The 14566-nt window shown below is 40.5% G+C and overlaps 1 protein-coding gene across 2 annotated transcripts in view; it reads right to left on the minus strand.

Moving 5' to 3' along the window:
* Positions 1-14566, minus strand: part of gabbr2 (gamma-aminobutyric acid (GABA) B receptor, 2) — a 172392-nt gene that overhangs the window by 75440 nt on the left and 82386 nt on the right. For both annotated transcript variants that reach the window (XM_034892018.1, XM_034892017.1), the window contains one exon: positions 7705-7875. In XM_034892018.1, coding sequence (XP_034747909.1) covers positions 7705-7875 — 171 coding nt within the window. The remainder of the gene's footprint in view (positions 1-7704; positions 7876-14566) is intronic.

Genomic DNA, 14566 nt, shown 5'->3' on the forward strand with positions numbered 1-14566 from the left:
CACACACACACACACACACATATATTACTACTACTACTACTACTACTTGTAGCATTGTAGTATTATACTACTATATGGTGTTTTTCTTTGTGGATTCTTTTTTAGACCTAATGAATGAACTGGTTTGACAGGCAATCTTTTTGATTACATGAATGTTTTTTTCTGCTTGTCACTCATAGAGGTTCATTCTAGAAGTAAGAATAGGTTAGATGATACATAAAAAGAGAAAGAGAAATCTTATATTATAACTTATCAACCATGCTAATGTGCTTTCTTCTTTCACTCTCTCATATGTATTGTTGTATTATTCACAATTTCCAACATGCATTTGTCACAGTGATGATAGTTCAGATTGACACAAGAAAACCCAACTGAATGCTTTGAATAATTGTAACTGGTTATCAAAGGCTTGACAAAAATAAGACATGTGTGCAGTAATATAAATGTATCAGCAGCAGCTGTATGTCTGCTTTGATGTATTGATTCAATGGAATGGGATCAGAAGCAGAAGGAGGAAGCAGGTACCCCACCGTGATGGGGAGCTTGAGGTGGTTTATCATACTGCCTCTCTCTCCCTCCTGCCCCTCAAAAACAAAACATATAGTATGATTCATCCCTCTGGCTTCTCTCCTCAAAGCTACAATTTCAGAAAAGGCCTTTTTTCAATGCAGACATTTTAATTGATCATAGAAGGAAAAACACCGGTGTAACTAATGAAGCTCGGCGTGAATTCTTTCAGGAAGACCTAACTATTAAATGACTCCTAAATCAATTCAGCTGTAAGCAAATAAATGTCTATTTTATCATGTGTGTATAACTGCTGCATATCTGCAACTAGTCTCTCCTAATTTAAAGGTATCTCAGCGTATATCGTTTCAGGAAGACCTCACTCTTAAACAATGCTATACCTAACTCGAATCAGCTGTTGGAGGCGTTCACTTTCATGCTAAACCAGTCAGAATCGGTACACCATTCGCAAGGGCCAATCAAAGAGTCAAAAACCTGCTTTAAATAATTGTTTCTACCTTTGCCATTCAGCTTTCATTGCAGGCAAAGAGTGCAATCCTCCACAACCCCTTACACCGCGCTTTTCACTTCACTTTGTGATGTGTAAAAAATGAACTTGATGTGAGAATGCGCGGGTCGTCACGCAAACTGTTGAGCAGTTGTGAGAATGTGAGGCCTTCTGCAAACTCTTTACTGGATACTTAATGTGAGGAATTTTAGCTGAAAAGTGACGGAAATCACCAAACATCACCAAATAATGTTTCCACTTCACTTACTGACATATGTCTGTGACGTTGTCTATGAAAGAACATATTATATCTGATATTCCATAAAAGTTTGATTATTTATGTGGATGATGTTACAGATCTTCCACACAATAATTCAGTTCGCAGGCTACTTAACCTCTGTTAAACACGAGTATGTGACATGAATGAAAAATCCATTTAGGAAATATTTTCAGTCATGCTCTGTAGTTCCCACAGATGAAATAAGGAACATGCAATAGCGTCTGTGAGTCTGTAGTTGCTGAGGTTCAGACATCCATATTGTACAGGAGTCGAGACGCACGGATCTCCCCAGGAACAAACCCTGACTGATCCCGTGGATGATTTGTAGGCTATGTAAGTGAACAACGTATACCCGGTCCACCAAACACTGGGCCGTCTTGACCGTCGGAATATCTCTGTTACTGTAGTCCTATTTACTATTTCATTTCATCCATGCGTGGCGCAGCAGATCTGTGCGTCACCTGCCGTGGAGACGCTGGCCTCGCTAACCTCTCCTCCACTGAGTCGGATCTCCCTCGCGCTGGACTCAGTTTCATCGAGCCTACTAAAACTTAGTATTACTAAAATAAATGGCATAACATCAGTGAGATCAAACTGCTTATTGTCCGTGATTTGGACTGACACTTGCACATTGTTTTGTATCTGGTGTGGTGCTGCAACCATGCCTTGATTTACACTAAAGGATTAGACTTTTTTTTCCTGCCATGGCTCAGTGTATTCACTGACCGGTCTCCATTTGCCACTCTGGGCATTTTCTTTTATTGCTTATCCGAGATGAAAAACCTCCAAACTGAATGTTTTTTTTGCTCCCAGCCCGATCAGCACCTCCAACGTCGCAAGAAGATTATTTCCGTTTGCAGCGGGATAACCCGTATTGATTGGACAAAGAGTGACGACGGGGGTGCATTCAGAGTGATTTCCATATTAATTTATGCCTCGTTCCTGTGCGCTTAACTTCACGTTGATTGTGGTTTATAAAGGAAAGGCGTGCAGGACCTGGCGTACGCCCGGTTACATGTGAATATTTCTGCATGTAGGTACTTTTCATGTTTTGGCCGTACGCCATCTTCTGGTATGAAAGCTGCACACTCTTTTATACATAAGGCCCCAGGGCCCTTGCATGGGTACACCTAAATGTAATAAAGTCAATGTTAATGTTACTCCTGTGTTTAAGTCAAAATATCTGCTGAGAAAGATCTAAAGTTTACATACTGATGTTTACTGTTACTGACATCTCCTCCTCTCTCTTTGACAAAATTCTTCTAATGTCCTCCGGCAATGCCCTGCAGCCATTGGCCCCTCCAGCCCCCAGCTGAGAGCTTGGTATCAGGGGCCATGTTAAAACATCAGAGAGGTTGTGCGCTCAAATGGGCATGACAAGCTCAGTTGGCAGAGAAAACAAGTAACAGCTAACAGATAAAGACCCTGTGTGTTTGCCTTGCATTTGTCTCTAACTGTGCATGAATATAGGGTATATACATATTAATGCATCCTATATTGCTTCCAATACATCTAGGCGACTGCCTTGGAATTTATGGAATGCATATTATATACATAGAAACACTGTATTTGAGTGACACTCCATCCAAAATCTACTGTATGTTTAGCTTAACATTAGTTGGTGGTTTCCTTATTGAAAGAAAATTGAGGATTGGGTCAGCTTGAATTTATATATATATTTAACAATGGCAGGCTTCAAGGCATTAAAACATCCATGACATTTCTAACCATTCGTGCAGCATATAGTTCCAAATCAGTTTCAGAGAAAGATGGCGGGCGACATTAAAACTTATTTTTGAAAAATAATCTGGAAAATACTGAACTGGAAAGCTGAAGTGGATTACTCTAAGGGAGAGACACTTTCCATTGACATTTTTTATACTGGTTTGTGCTGTTAATTCAGTATTGTTGAGATCAATTGTAGATTTAAACCAACCAAATTCCTTGTTCTCTTCCAATAAAGAAACAACAAGCTTACATCTTCCAAGTCTACAGGGTGTTTGTGTTTTAAAGTCAAAAGATGGATTTCAGTACGACTTCATTAATAGCTACACATCCAAATGGTGTGAGCATATTTACAGCAGTTAGCATCCATGGATATAAATCCATGTCTGCTACCACCATTCCAACTGTTACGATTGCTACTGTTGTTAAAATTAGCCATTACAACTATTTCATGTAATCAACTAGAAGATTGCTGCCATCTAAAAATCAATGAAACTGAACAACCTCCACTTTATTTCCCTTATGTCTCTAAATGTCTGCTGTCATAATCGTCTCCTCCCCCTCGTACCCTGGAGGGAGCTCTAAATCACTGTGTACATCACTCACTCCTGTACAAACATTCCCTCCAATGTACTGCTCGCTGAGCTGAAACAACAGGGAGGCTGGAGTGGATCAATACAACCAAGTTTTAGCTCTTGAGAAACAATTGCCACAGTGGTCTGGACAAGGTACAATGTCCTGTTGTGTTGAGCGTTAAAAGGCCTTGCTGCTGCGATACTAAGAGGTAAACTAGCTTGGACCAAAGGGGGATTGCAGCAGGTTAGTTTGGTGTTTGTAGAGGTGTGTTGGAGCGAGCGAGCACACACACACACACACACACACACACACACACACACACACACACACACACACACACACACACACACACACACACACACACACACACACACACACACACACACACACACACACACACACACACACACACACACACACACACACACACACACACACACACACACACACACACACACACAAGCCATACTGATAATACAGACACATAAACAACATACACACCATCACAAGGTTGACATAGGAAGCCATTCTGCTTTGATTAAAAAAAAAAAGGTCACAAGAGGATTTTTATTGGTTCGATTTTGCGCTTCAGTTGCATTCCTCCACTAAGATGGAAAAAGACAAATGTTTCTGTGTTCAGGTGGACTGCGTGTGTTACATAGAACGATGGATTGAGGGACAGAGGAGGGAAGAAAATTTCCTGTGTACCAAAAACATCCTGTATTGTCTCGGCAGCCTGGGAATCCCCCAGCAGCAATACAGAAGAGAAATAATCCTGCTGCACTTCTGGGCATGCGTGCACGCACGCACACACACACACACACACACACACGTACAAACACACACACACACACACACACACACACACACACACACACATCATGATAAAATGTCAGATGCACTTAGTTAGATGTGTGCAATGCATTGTTGTCTGGAAAGGATATTAACAAAATATGATTCTATTTATATTCAGAATGTTTTTATCTGCACAACACTAACACACACACCACCACAAACTAAATGAAGATAAATTGGTTACGGTTAGGGGTACCCTGTGATTCTTTGGTGTGATATGACAGAAATGAAGTATCATCCTCCACACCTACACAGCCTGTGGATGCTGTCTTCCATTCCACTGACTGTGACACTGAAGCACTGTTAAATGTTCCGTGTAGAGACATTTGAAGCTCTGGCAGTGCTTTGGATCCCAATTTTTTGTTTTTAACATGCATTGGTGGTACAGCAGTGTCCATCTGTAATAATTACAAATTCCACTGTTCATTCAATATTACTGCTTTTGTAGGGTGGCAACTGAGGATTGTTTGTATTATCAATTTTGCCTTTTATTTTCTTAATTGTTAAAAATAATGAAAAACGCATGCTTTGTTTTGTCCAGAAGATAGTTAATTACTAATGTATCAAATACATCACAATTGAGAAGTTGCAAATGGGCAATGTTTTGAATCGTTACTTGATAAATGATCTACGATTAATTATCAAAACAGTTGCTGCAGTTCTGTTGATTGACAAATTGTTTCGGCTTCAATATCCTGTAAGATTTAAACTTCACATCACGCCTTTTAAGCTAGATCTCAACGCTCAAGTAGGTGTACGGACTTTCACTTAAAGTAAATGTGCTTCTCTAAACCACTCCCACAAACAATTACTGGCTAAGATTTCCATTTGAAACTAAACAAAAAGATTTGCCCCAAAAATAACAATCACACCCTTTTCAGATTCAGATGGTACCAGTATGAGAGTGTTTGGCAGATAGGATGTAGTGGTCTAACCCCAAATCATTAACACATCAATTCCAGGCATCTTCAGAGTGTAAACACCCTTTGTAGTGACGGGTGTGACTGCATGTCTGTTTGTGTGTGTGTGTGTGTCTGTGTATGTTTTGATTAGTAATACACATACTAGTGTTAGCAGGTGTTTTTTATCATTCCATATTTCTGTCAGGCCTTTGTACATGTGTACCTACACTTTTATAACAGATTTACAGCAGAGATACAAATATTGGATGTGACATGTACATGTTCATGCAATTTAAGAAAGTGACAATGTGATGGCTCCTTGCACACACCTGTCCCTCTTACTGTGTGCTACATCGCTGTATAAATCCCAAATCCTAGAGTTCAGACTATAATGCCAGTCATGAGCTTGTACAAACTAGCGTGACAAACGCTTGTGCCACAGCTTGATGTCAAGCTCTTGAATGGCTTCCACTCGTGGCCTTACATGCCCTGTACAATGGCACGAATGAGTCATTATGGAGAGGAATTCATACAATTACATGAAATGGTTATTTGTAACAGCAGCTCATATCTAAAGAACAGTTGTGCAATGTGTATTTGTACATCACAACCAAGCACATTTTAGATTGAAAGCATGATTTCTGTGTAAGGGACCTGAGAGAAAGAGTGGCTGCTACGAGAGTAACTTCTGCTAAATTTATTAGATGGTACAGTGTAATTAAACACTTGAGCTCAAATGGGTCCTAAGCAGTGGACAGAGTCCTAATCCTGTTCTCAGTCAGGTCTGTTATCTGACTGGCCGATGATGGGTGCTCTAATCCTTGGTGGGCCCTGTTTGTCTAGCAATCTAAGTAATGGTGTGCGTGCGTGGTGTATGAGTGTATGCCACTGACTGGAGCCTTAACAAGCATTACATAACTTTAAAGTTGTCAACCTGGGATACAGCACTGCAGTAGATCCCTATGCAGTTAGCCATGACGTCAGTTTCACTGGACTTCTTTCTGTGCTTTGCTTTCAGTCAGAGTCAGAGATAAGTTTGAAATAATTACTGTATAAACCATAGTTCTTGGAAATGTAAGATGCTACCACAGCTTGCCCACAGTATATGTTGTTTTGCCATTGTTTCCCTGAATCTCTACGACGGAGGTGCAAATGTAGCCACACTTGTGGAGCATACACCAGATTAAAATAAACCGGAATGATCCAATAAAGGAACAATGCCATCAATGAAAGAAGGTACCAACTAGACTCAAAATGCATTATATTGTTTTTTTCATTCCCTTTTCTTTTGCAGTATCCAAACAACATTTAACACTTTGCAACTCATCAACCATTGGTCTTTCTAACATGCTACCGTAATTATCCGATGCACCAAGTGCTTTAAACTTGACAAAGGATCCTACATATCACGAAGTACGGAAGGGATGCTTGCATATTTGTAAATCAGGATTAGAGGCCAATCTCGTGGCAGGTGGATTGAATCGGGCCGCCCATCTTCCTCCCTTCCTAAGCCCCTTGGTGCTTTCAGGAGGGGAGAGATAAAGGGATTTGGGCTTTGACATTTCCAGTGAGACTCCAGTGTTGTCATAGTTTTCATCCAATGGAATGACAAATGTGTATATTTTGCTAATGCTCAACCCAACTACAAACAGGAATATGTTTGACTTACTAGTTACCATGTATTTTGGGAATAACACAATTTTAACTTGTAATATATTTCTTAATGGTTTTAGTCAGTTGGCTGAATTGGATTGTCATATTTCCTCATTTTTATAGTTAAAAGCTGCCCGACACTTTTTCTTGGATAAAATAAGATAAGATATTCTTAACATAAAATCCAAATTACCCCAACTTCCAAAATAAGTCCTAAAGCTTTTAAATGTATTTCAGTGCCAACAGTGTCATGATGGAGTTGGCTACAAGTTCTTCATCTTTCCACAAATTACTTCTCACAGAACTAGCTAGGTAGAGTAGGCTGAGGGGTGCTTTCTGTCTTTTGAATAAGAACGTGACATTAAACTAAACACCAGATGGAATTTGGTAAATAAATAATCCAGCAAAATCTCATTTGTACAACCAGACATTCATTAATTTCTATTACAAAATATGTACTTCAACATCTGCTGTCATTCATATTGTTGGTAAACCAATTTTAAACAAGCCAGAAAATGTGTTTATATGTTAGCCTACTAAAGACATGAGTGGTAGGAATTAAACTGGAGTTTAAGTTTGAAAAATGTTAATCTTTCACATTACCTTTACATTTTCACTATCACATTTGCTCAGGTTTCTTAGAAAATTTTTCTAAATCAAGATGTATTCTCTTGAAAAAATAACCAAGGAACACTGACCTCCGAGAACCTCTGCACGTCCTGTGTGAGGGTCCCCACACGGCTCCAGTTGTAGAAGTTGAGGAATTTCACAACTGCTGGGTTCACGGCGTTGTCTGATGGGACCGTGCGGAAGAAATTGGGGTACTTTTTCTTGTCTGCCAGAACTGGAGTTGTTGCTGCAAAGGACAGCTGGAACGACAAACAGAAAATACAGTGAGCTTTGAGTCTGACTGTTAGGGTGAAATAATACAGTCATAAATAATAATGGCAACAAGTGTAAGAATTTGATTTGCTAGGGTCACACGAACCGTTAATAAATTCACACTGTTAAGTACTGTGTCTCTGAGCCTAAAGCGCAAGAAAAACGTTGTCAGGTCTGCCCTTGCTTTGGTCAGTGGCCTGAGTCATTTTAAGGATTAAACCAAGGCAGCACAGCTGGGACGAACACACACTCATTTATAGTCGAAGGATGTGAACAAATCAACTCTTTCTTCAAATGTCAGCAAAACAGCCCCTTCAATGTATAAAATGGATCTGCAAATATTGGGTGGAACTGATGAACTCTGTATGCATGACCTTTAGAGCTGGCTTTACACTGTGCCTGTCCTGGAGTGTGTACAGTACAGGTGTGGGAATGGCTGTTTGTGTTTTTGATGGTGAGAGGGGAGCAGCTTAGCAACATGATCATCTCTGGGTTGGTATATTAAACACACACACACACACACACACACACACACACACACACACACACACACACACACACACACACACACACACACACACACACACACACACACACACACACACACACACACACACCCCAAGGGCGGCTGTGGCTCAGTGGTAGAACGGTTGCCTGCCAATCGGAAGGTTGGCAGGCAACATTGTCAAAGTGTCCTTGGGCAAGACACTGAACCCCGAGTTTCCCCCGGTGCTGCGCATCGGAGTGTGAATGTGTGTGTGAGTGTTTATCTGATAAGCAGGTGACACCTTCTACGGCAGCCCCGGCCACAGTGTATCAATGTGTGTGAATGGTGAATGTTTCCTGTAGACGTAAAAGCGCTTTGAGCAGTTGTTAAGACTGGAAAAGCGCTATATAAATACAGCACATTTACATTACACACACACACAGCTATTACTCAGTGCAAAGTGTTCATATTATGCTTCACATTTGGCTTTTCCCTGTCCAAAGTCCACCCCATCTCCAACAGAAAACACTGTTCACCAACTGCTCCAAACAGCTCTGATGTAGTCCAGCTTTTGCTTCCGTGACGAACGAAGGCTCGCTTAGCTGCTAGTGGGGCATGCCCTCATACTCTTCTTCTGAGTGGGTAGTAGTCTTTACCTAGTTACTGCACATGTGCAACTCCCAAAAAAGATGGACCAGAAGAAAGACGCCTAACTCGGTAGCTAAAACAGAGAGCTCAACACATAGGGTGAAAAAAGGAGCTGCAGCAATGTGCAGTACAACAAATATGGTGTTTTTTTGAAAAAGAAACCATGTAAACCTATTCTGATATAACCTATACATATACATATATAGGGCTGTAATCTCCTACTCGACTAGTTGATTTATTGGTCGATACGTTCTGGCTCGACCAAAAGTCTGGTTGGTCGATTTTTTTGCCGTGTTAATTTCATCAGGCGGAAGCATAAACTGTTACGGGCTATGGGTGGAAAGCACTAATTGCTAATGGGGGTGTTTTCAGATCACCCCTGTTTCACAGGTAACAGTCTGTCTTCAGAACACCCCCCTTGTTTTCACCTTTTTTGGATTAGCCCAACCAACTGGAGACAGATTGAAGAAAGTACTAGAAAGCCTTCATCTGATGGTTTGCTGAATATTTATTTAATTGTGAGTGTTTAATTTCCAGTCAGTCCTCCCCTACCATGTTGAAGACATTGCCAGTGTGGCAGCATTTACAAAAATAAATAACGGAAAAAGTCGGATGCAAAGTTTGCAAGCAACAGTTTGCATATTGCAGCTCGACAACAAAGATTTTTCATATCACCTAAAAACGGTAAGCTAACTTGTCTGCGTTAGGCCCATTGCTGTTGTGGAAGGCTGAGGTTATAAGAACTTGTTAATATACAGCGCCAGCACACCATCACGCAAAATGTGAGGGACTCAAAGAGAAAGTTTCAGACTTGGTACAACACAGCGAGGCACTGAGCTTGCTTGTGTCTCAGTGTTCAGCCGCTCCTTGCGAGGACACAGCGCGCTGACGAGTGGCATTTCAGTGCAAAATAATTTGGTCAAAAATGATTTATTATACTGCAAATAGCCTACAAGGACAAGCACTGCGGGACAGTACAGTTATTCAATCTTGCATTTTTTTTCCGCCCCTCCGCGACTTCAGTCGACCAAGATTTTCTTTGGTTGATTACAGCCCTACTATACATACAATTATGAACCTGAAAATGAGCATAATACGAGCGCACATCAACTCATGTTCAAAAAAAGAGAGGGTGTTCCAAACAGTGAAAGGTAAACTTTCTCAGTATTGTTAGCACGCCATTGAACTAAATATGATGCAGCAAGCATAAACCCTCACTTAATGCAAAATAGTTGGTAAAGAGAGTGTAACTTAAGCTGATATACTGGTCTAGTGAAGATTTATTGAGCAATTATTGTAGTGCAAGCATGCTCATGAAATATGATAATGTCTACAACTTGTTTTATACTATGTTTGAGGCTAAAATGGTTCCAATTTGGTCGTTCTCATCTGTTTTTCCATTGCACAGACACACACAGACACTACCACCACCCACACTCACAATTGTCCTCTTTTCCACCTTTCATTTGTCAATTGCATGCTAATCAAGTTTTGCTCTCTTACCCTCCCTTCAACTTTGTAGCACATTTTTAACAACAGGTCACAAGTGCAAGTCTGTACAATTTAACAACCAGCATGTGCTAGAATAGACAAGGATCCTGAAATATTAAACCTGTTACAATCTCAATAAAGCGAGTTACAACGCAGTTTAACCCGGGAAAAGAATGAGTACAAAAGTAACCTTATTTCCTGTTGCTGGAATTCGATGGTTGAGATGACTGCAGAGACTGATTCTACATTTCCGAGATACTACACATTCTCCCATTATTTTCAGGAGTCATTATGTTGCTTTTTTTAAAATTATGATGTATTAAATTGGATAAAGACTGTTTGACTTATTGTAGTATAATTAGTAACTAGTAATCTGTATGGCATTACATTTTGGAAGTAAGTTGCCCAAGACTGCAATTGTTAGTCAACGACGGTTCATTTACGGGATAGTTCTCAATGTCCCTCGACCCTCAGTTTCTGCTTTCTTAGAGTCTACTTTAAACTCTGGTCCGATCGAGCAACATTTACCAGAACCGCTTAAAAAGACATTGCAAGTTTTAAGGAAGATTTAGTTCACTCAGGGAAGGATGGTAGAGATTTACAAAGTATATGTTTATGGCATTTACTATCTAATTGGGACATTTTGGGACCTATTGGCGGCTTTTTCTTATGGGTAAAATACACACAGCAATACACTGGTAAAAGGAAATTCTGTTTAACCACGTACCCAGCTAATTTATATATAACTCACCGTACTGTACTGTGTGAACAGCAGACTTCATTTATTTTTGTATGTGGAATTTTCCTTTGCAGGGTGCAAATGTTTCACCAAAACAAGTTTCTTCCTACGACTGTTTTGAAGATCCACGCTCGCTGCGTCCAGTACTTAGCGCCAAAAGACGATTAGGATTGGTTTAAAGAAATGCAAACAACCCCTGACCATTTATTCTCCTATCCAGGAATTTTGTGTGGACTAGCCAGACCTTCCTCCTCAGCGCTATGGAGATAGGTCTGGCAATGCGAGACTTTCCATTTGCTAACATGCATAACTTTGAGAGCAGAGGTATGAAATGTACTTACTGTTTAGGCACTAGCAGCAGAGCTGAGATAATGAGGCACCATGCTCTATTATCTGTGGTACTACAACGAGCGATATGAATCAGTGCAGGGTTAATTACATACTTTGTAGAGATTAAGCAGAACTTCTGATTCATGATAGTAATCAACGCAAGATATTATAATTCTTACTGAGACCAAAAGGTACACTAGTAGATTTCCTAAAAGTGTGCTAAAGCCTTGAGGAGTTCAAGCATCTCCTAACTTTAGGGATGACTGTGATCTTCTCATTAAGCCTCTATCCACTTCTCTTTGCTACTCATTAATCACAGTACTGGTGGTATAATTGTACACTCGTTGAAACTTGATTACAGCTGAAAATGTAATGTAGCATGGTTGAAAAGAGAGAGTAACTGACTTAAAAATACCTTATCTAAAGGATTAGAGGGCTTTCAAAACATAATTTTCAGATAGCAATACTAAGAGTCTCAGGAATTTACTGTATGGTATTATACGGCATTTCAGCTATGAGTAAAGTTTAACTGCGTTTGACTTTTTAATACTTAAATATGACGAAAAAGTCAATAAGTTTTCACTTGTATACCATTTCCAAATTAGCGGCAAAACGGACACAAAGGCCTCAGCCGAGTCATTTCACTGGATTCCCAATCGACAAGTCTCCCAACCAGTGGGTAACCCTCAGCCCTCTAAATCACCACTTTCTGCACAGACCCACCGTGGTTTGTGTTCACACATTAACCAGACAGGCTTTTAAAACAACACATGGATTACAACCATCAATTAAGCAGGAAGAAAGGCTTTTATCTTGCTACCACGGCTAAATCCAAAATCACCCACCAGTCTTAGAGGGCTTCAAGGGGTCTTTCCAGCGTTGCCTTAATCTCCGTTTAGCCAAGGCTGTTTGCTACACCCACATTGGGAGATGCTTCTGTGAGCTAGTGATCTTCTAAAACCAAATTGATTGCACAAGTCCTCTCACGGCTGCATGGGGAAGAAACTTTGTGGTTGGAGGAAGCTCCACAACCTCTTCCCATTCCCCCCTTAGCTGTTTAAAGATTGCGTGCCCATTTTGTTGTTTTTGCTTTTAGCACCATTTTTACTTATTTTATCTCAACAATACACTGAACTGAGAATCCCAGATAAAATACAGAAAGAAATGTTGACCTATAAAACACATAAGCTGAAGTTAAAATGGTTTTTGGAGTGCAGGGCCTAAAAGTCAGGCAGTTTTTTTTCAGCTAATATTGTAAAAAATAGTGCCTTTGCTGTAAATCAAAATGGACCATGGGAAGCCGAAAATATTATTTGAGTATTAAAGTCCGTTCATGACATTAGACAAGTTTCTCTGTTGATGTGAGCAAAATCTAGGACAGTGACAAATATACAGTCTATCTTGTTTGGCCACTAAATCCAGGTCAAGGACTAAAGCTTACTACAATAAAATGCATGATTTTCTTTTCATCTCAAAGAATCCAAAGCCTACACGTCCATCCAAGTCATATTTGGCCCGCTTTGGTGGGGACAGTGTATTGAGACGATATGAGAGGCAGTTCCGATGTGTTATTTAAAGAATAGGCCAGTGTTTATCCAACTCTGTACAGCGTTTTTCAGAGGAAAAGCCAAACAAAGCTGCATGATATCACCACACATCTGAGAGTAGTGGCTTATGTAAGAGGATTTTAAGGAAGGCAGGCCCAAATTGGATGGTTTCTGTGTGAAGAGTTCAGATTTACAACATGCAGTGTGCAAGTACACACAGATCACGCACAGGCTACATTCATAGACTAAGCACAGATCCATCTGATACACAGAACTACAGCAGCCAGTAGTAATTAAACTGTGGCAATGGGATCAGGGCAGCTTCTCCCTTTCATCTCACCACAAGGTCACTGAGGCTCCTGTTAAAACGACTGAGGAGCCGCCTGGCCCCACTGAGACATAACGTTTTTGTGAAGACTTGAGGTGAATCGCTAATACCATTACAAGGGTGATCTACTCAGACATTCTGGACACACAGTCACACATCGCATTCTATTTGAAGTGAGTACAAAAGCTTTGCTGCCGCTCCATTTGGCCCTATTTAAGTCACAAACTAATTTTACGGTTTGGTGCGGGGGAAAAGTGAGAGAGGGGCAATCTAATAGTTGTTGAAACATTTCACTTAAATCGTTAGTGCATAACTTTTTGATATTAATGAACGTCCGTTACATTTAAGGTGCCAAAGGAGTTGCTACAAAGCTAATTAAGACTATCAGCTCCACACAGCTCTCTCTGTATTTCTCTGTATGGCTATGTTCAGAAGATTGTGGCATCCGGTGTCTTTCCTGCGCAATAAATCAAGTCAAGAGAATTATGTCTTCTGAAGAGTCCATACTGTTTTTTAATCCTCCTTGGCTACTAGCAACAAAGTGGAGTTGAGGGGGGGAGTGCACAGTCACAGAAGGCTTGTATCATGTGTACGCACAGACAGTTTTGTTGTCATTAATTAGAATTCCTCATTGGGTCGCAGGAACTACACACTATAGGTTTAACACAAAAAGAAATCAATATCATGGTGGTGCTTAGGAAAAAGTCAGGGGGTCATGGCAGTCAAGAGGATTCATCATCTGGGAACCATGGATGTACAAAATGTCATGGCAATCCCTCCAGAAGTTGCTGAGATATTCCAGTCAGGTGGTGGACCAGTCGACTGTCTGAGGTTACCATCCATGCAGCCGGGCCGCTAGCGGCGAAAATGAACTTCGTAAATTGACTGCTTCTTGCTTAGTTTGTTATTTGTGCTCTTTGCAGAGATTAGGTGCTGTGAGTCAGTGGATGAAATGAAATTGGTTTGTCTTTCTGAGCATGTTGTAAGACAGCCAGCAAGATTGTTGCAGCCCAAATCCTAAAAAAGCCTAAACCTAGATACAGTTGTTAAAGCCCTTATTACCAACTCCCAGTGCAAAATGTCTCTTTGTTTACACCTCCTGCAATAT

The sequence above is a fragment of the Etheostoma cragini genome, chromosome 14, assembly GCF_013103735.1.
Source record: "Etheostoma cragini isolate CJK2018 chromosome 14, CSU_Ecrag_1.0, whole genome shotgun sequence".
Taxonomy (NCBI): Eukaryota; Metazoa; Chordata; class Actinopteri; order Perciformes; family Percidae; genus Etheostoma; species Etheostoma cragini.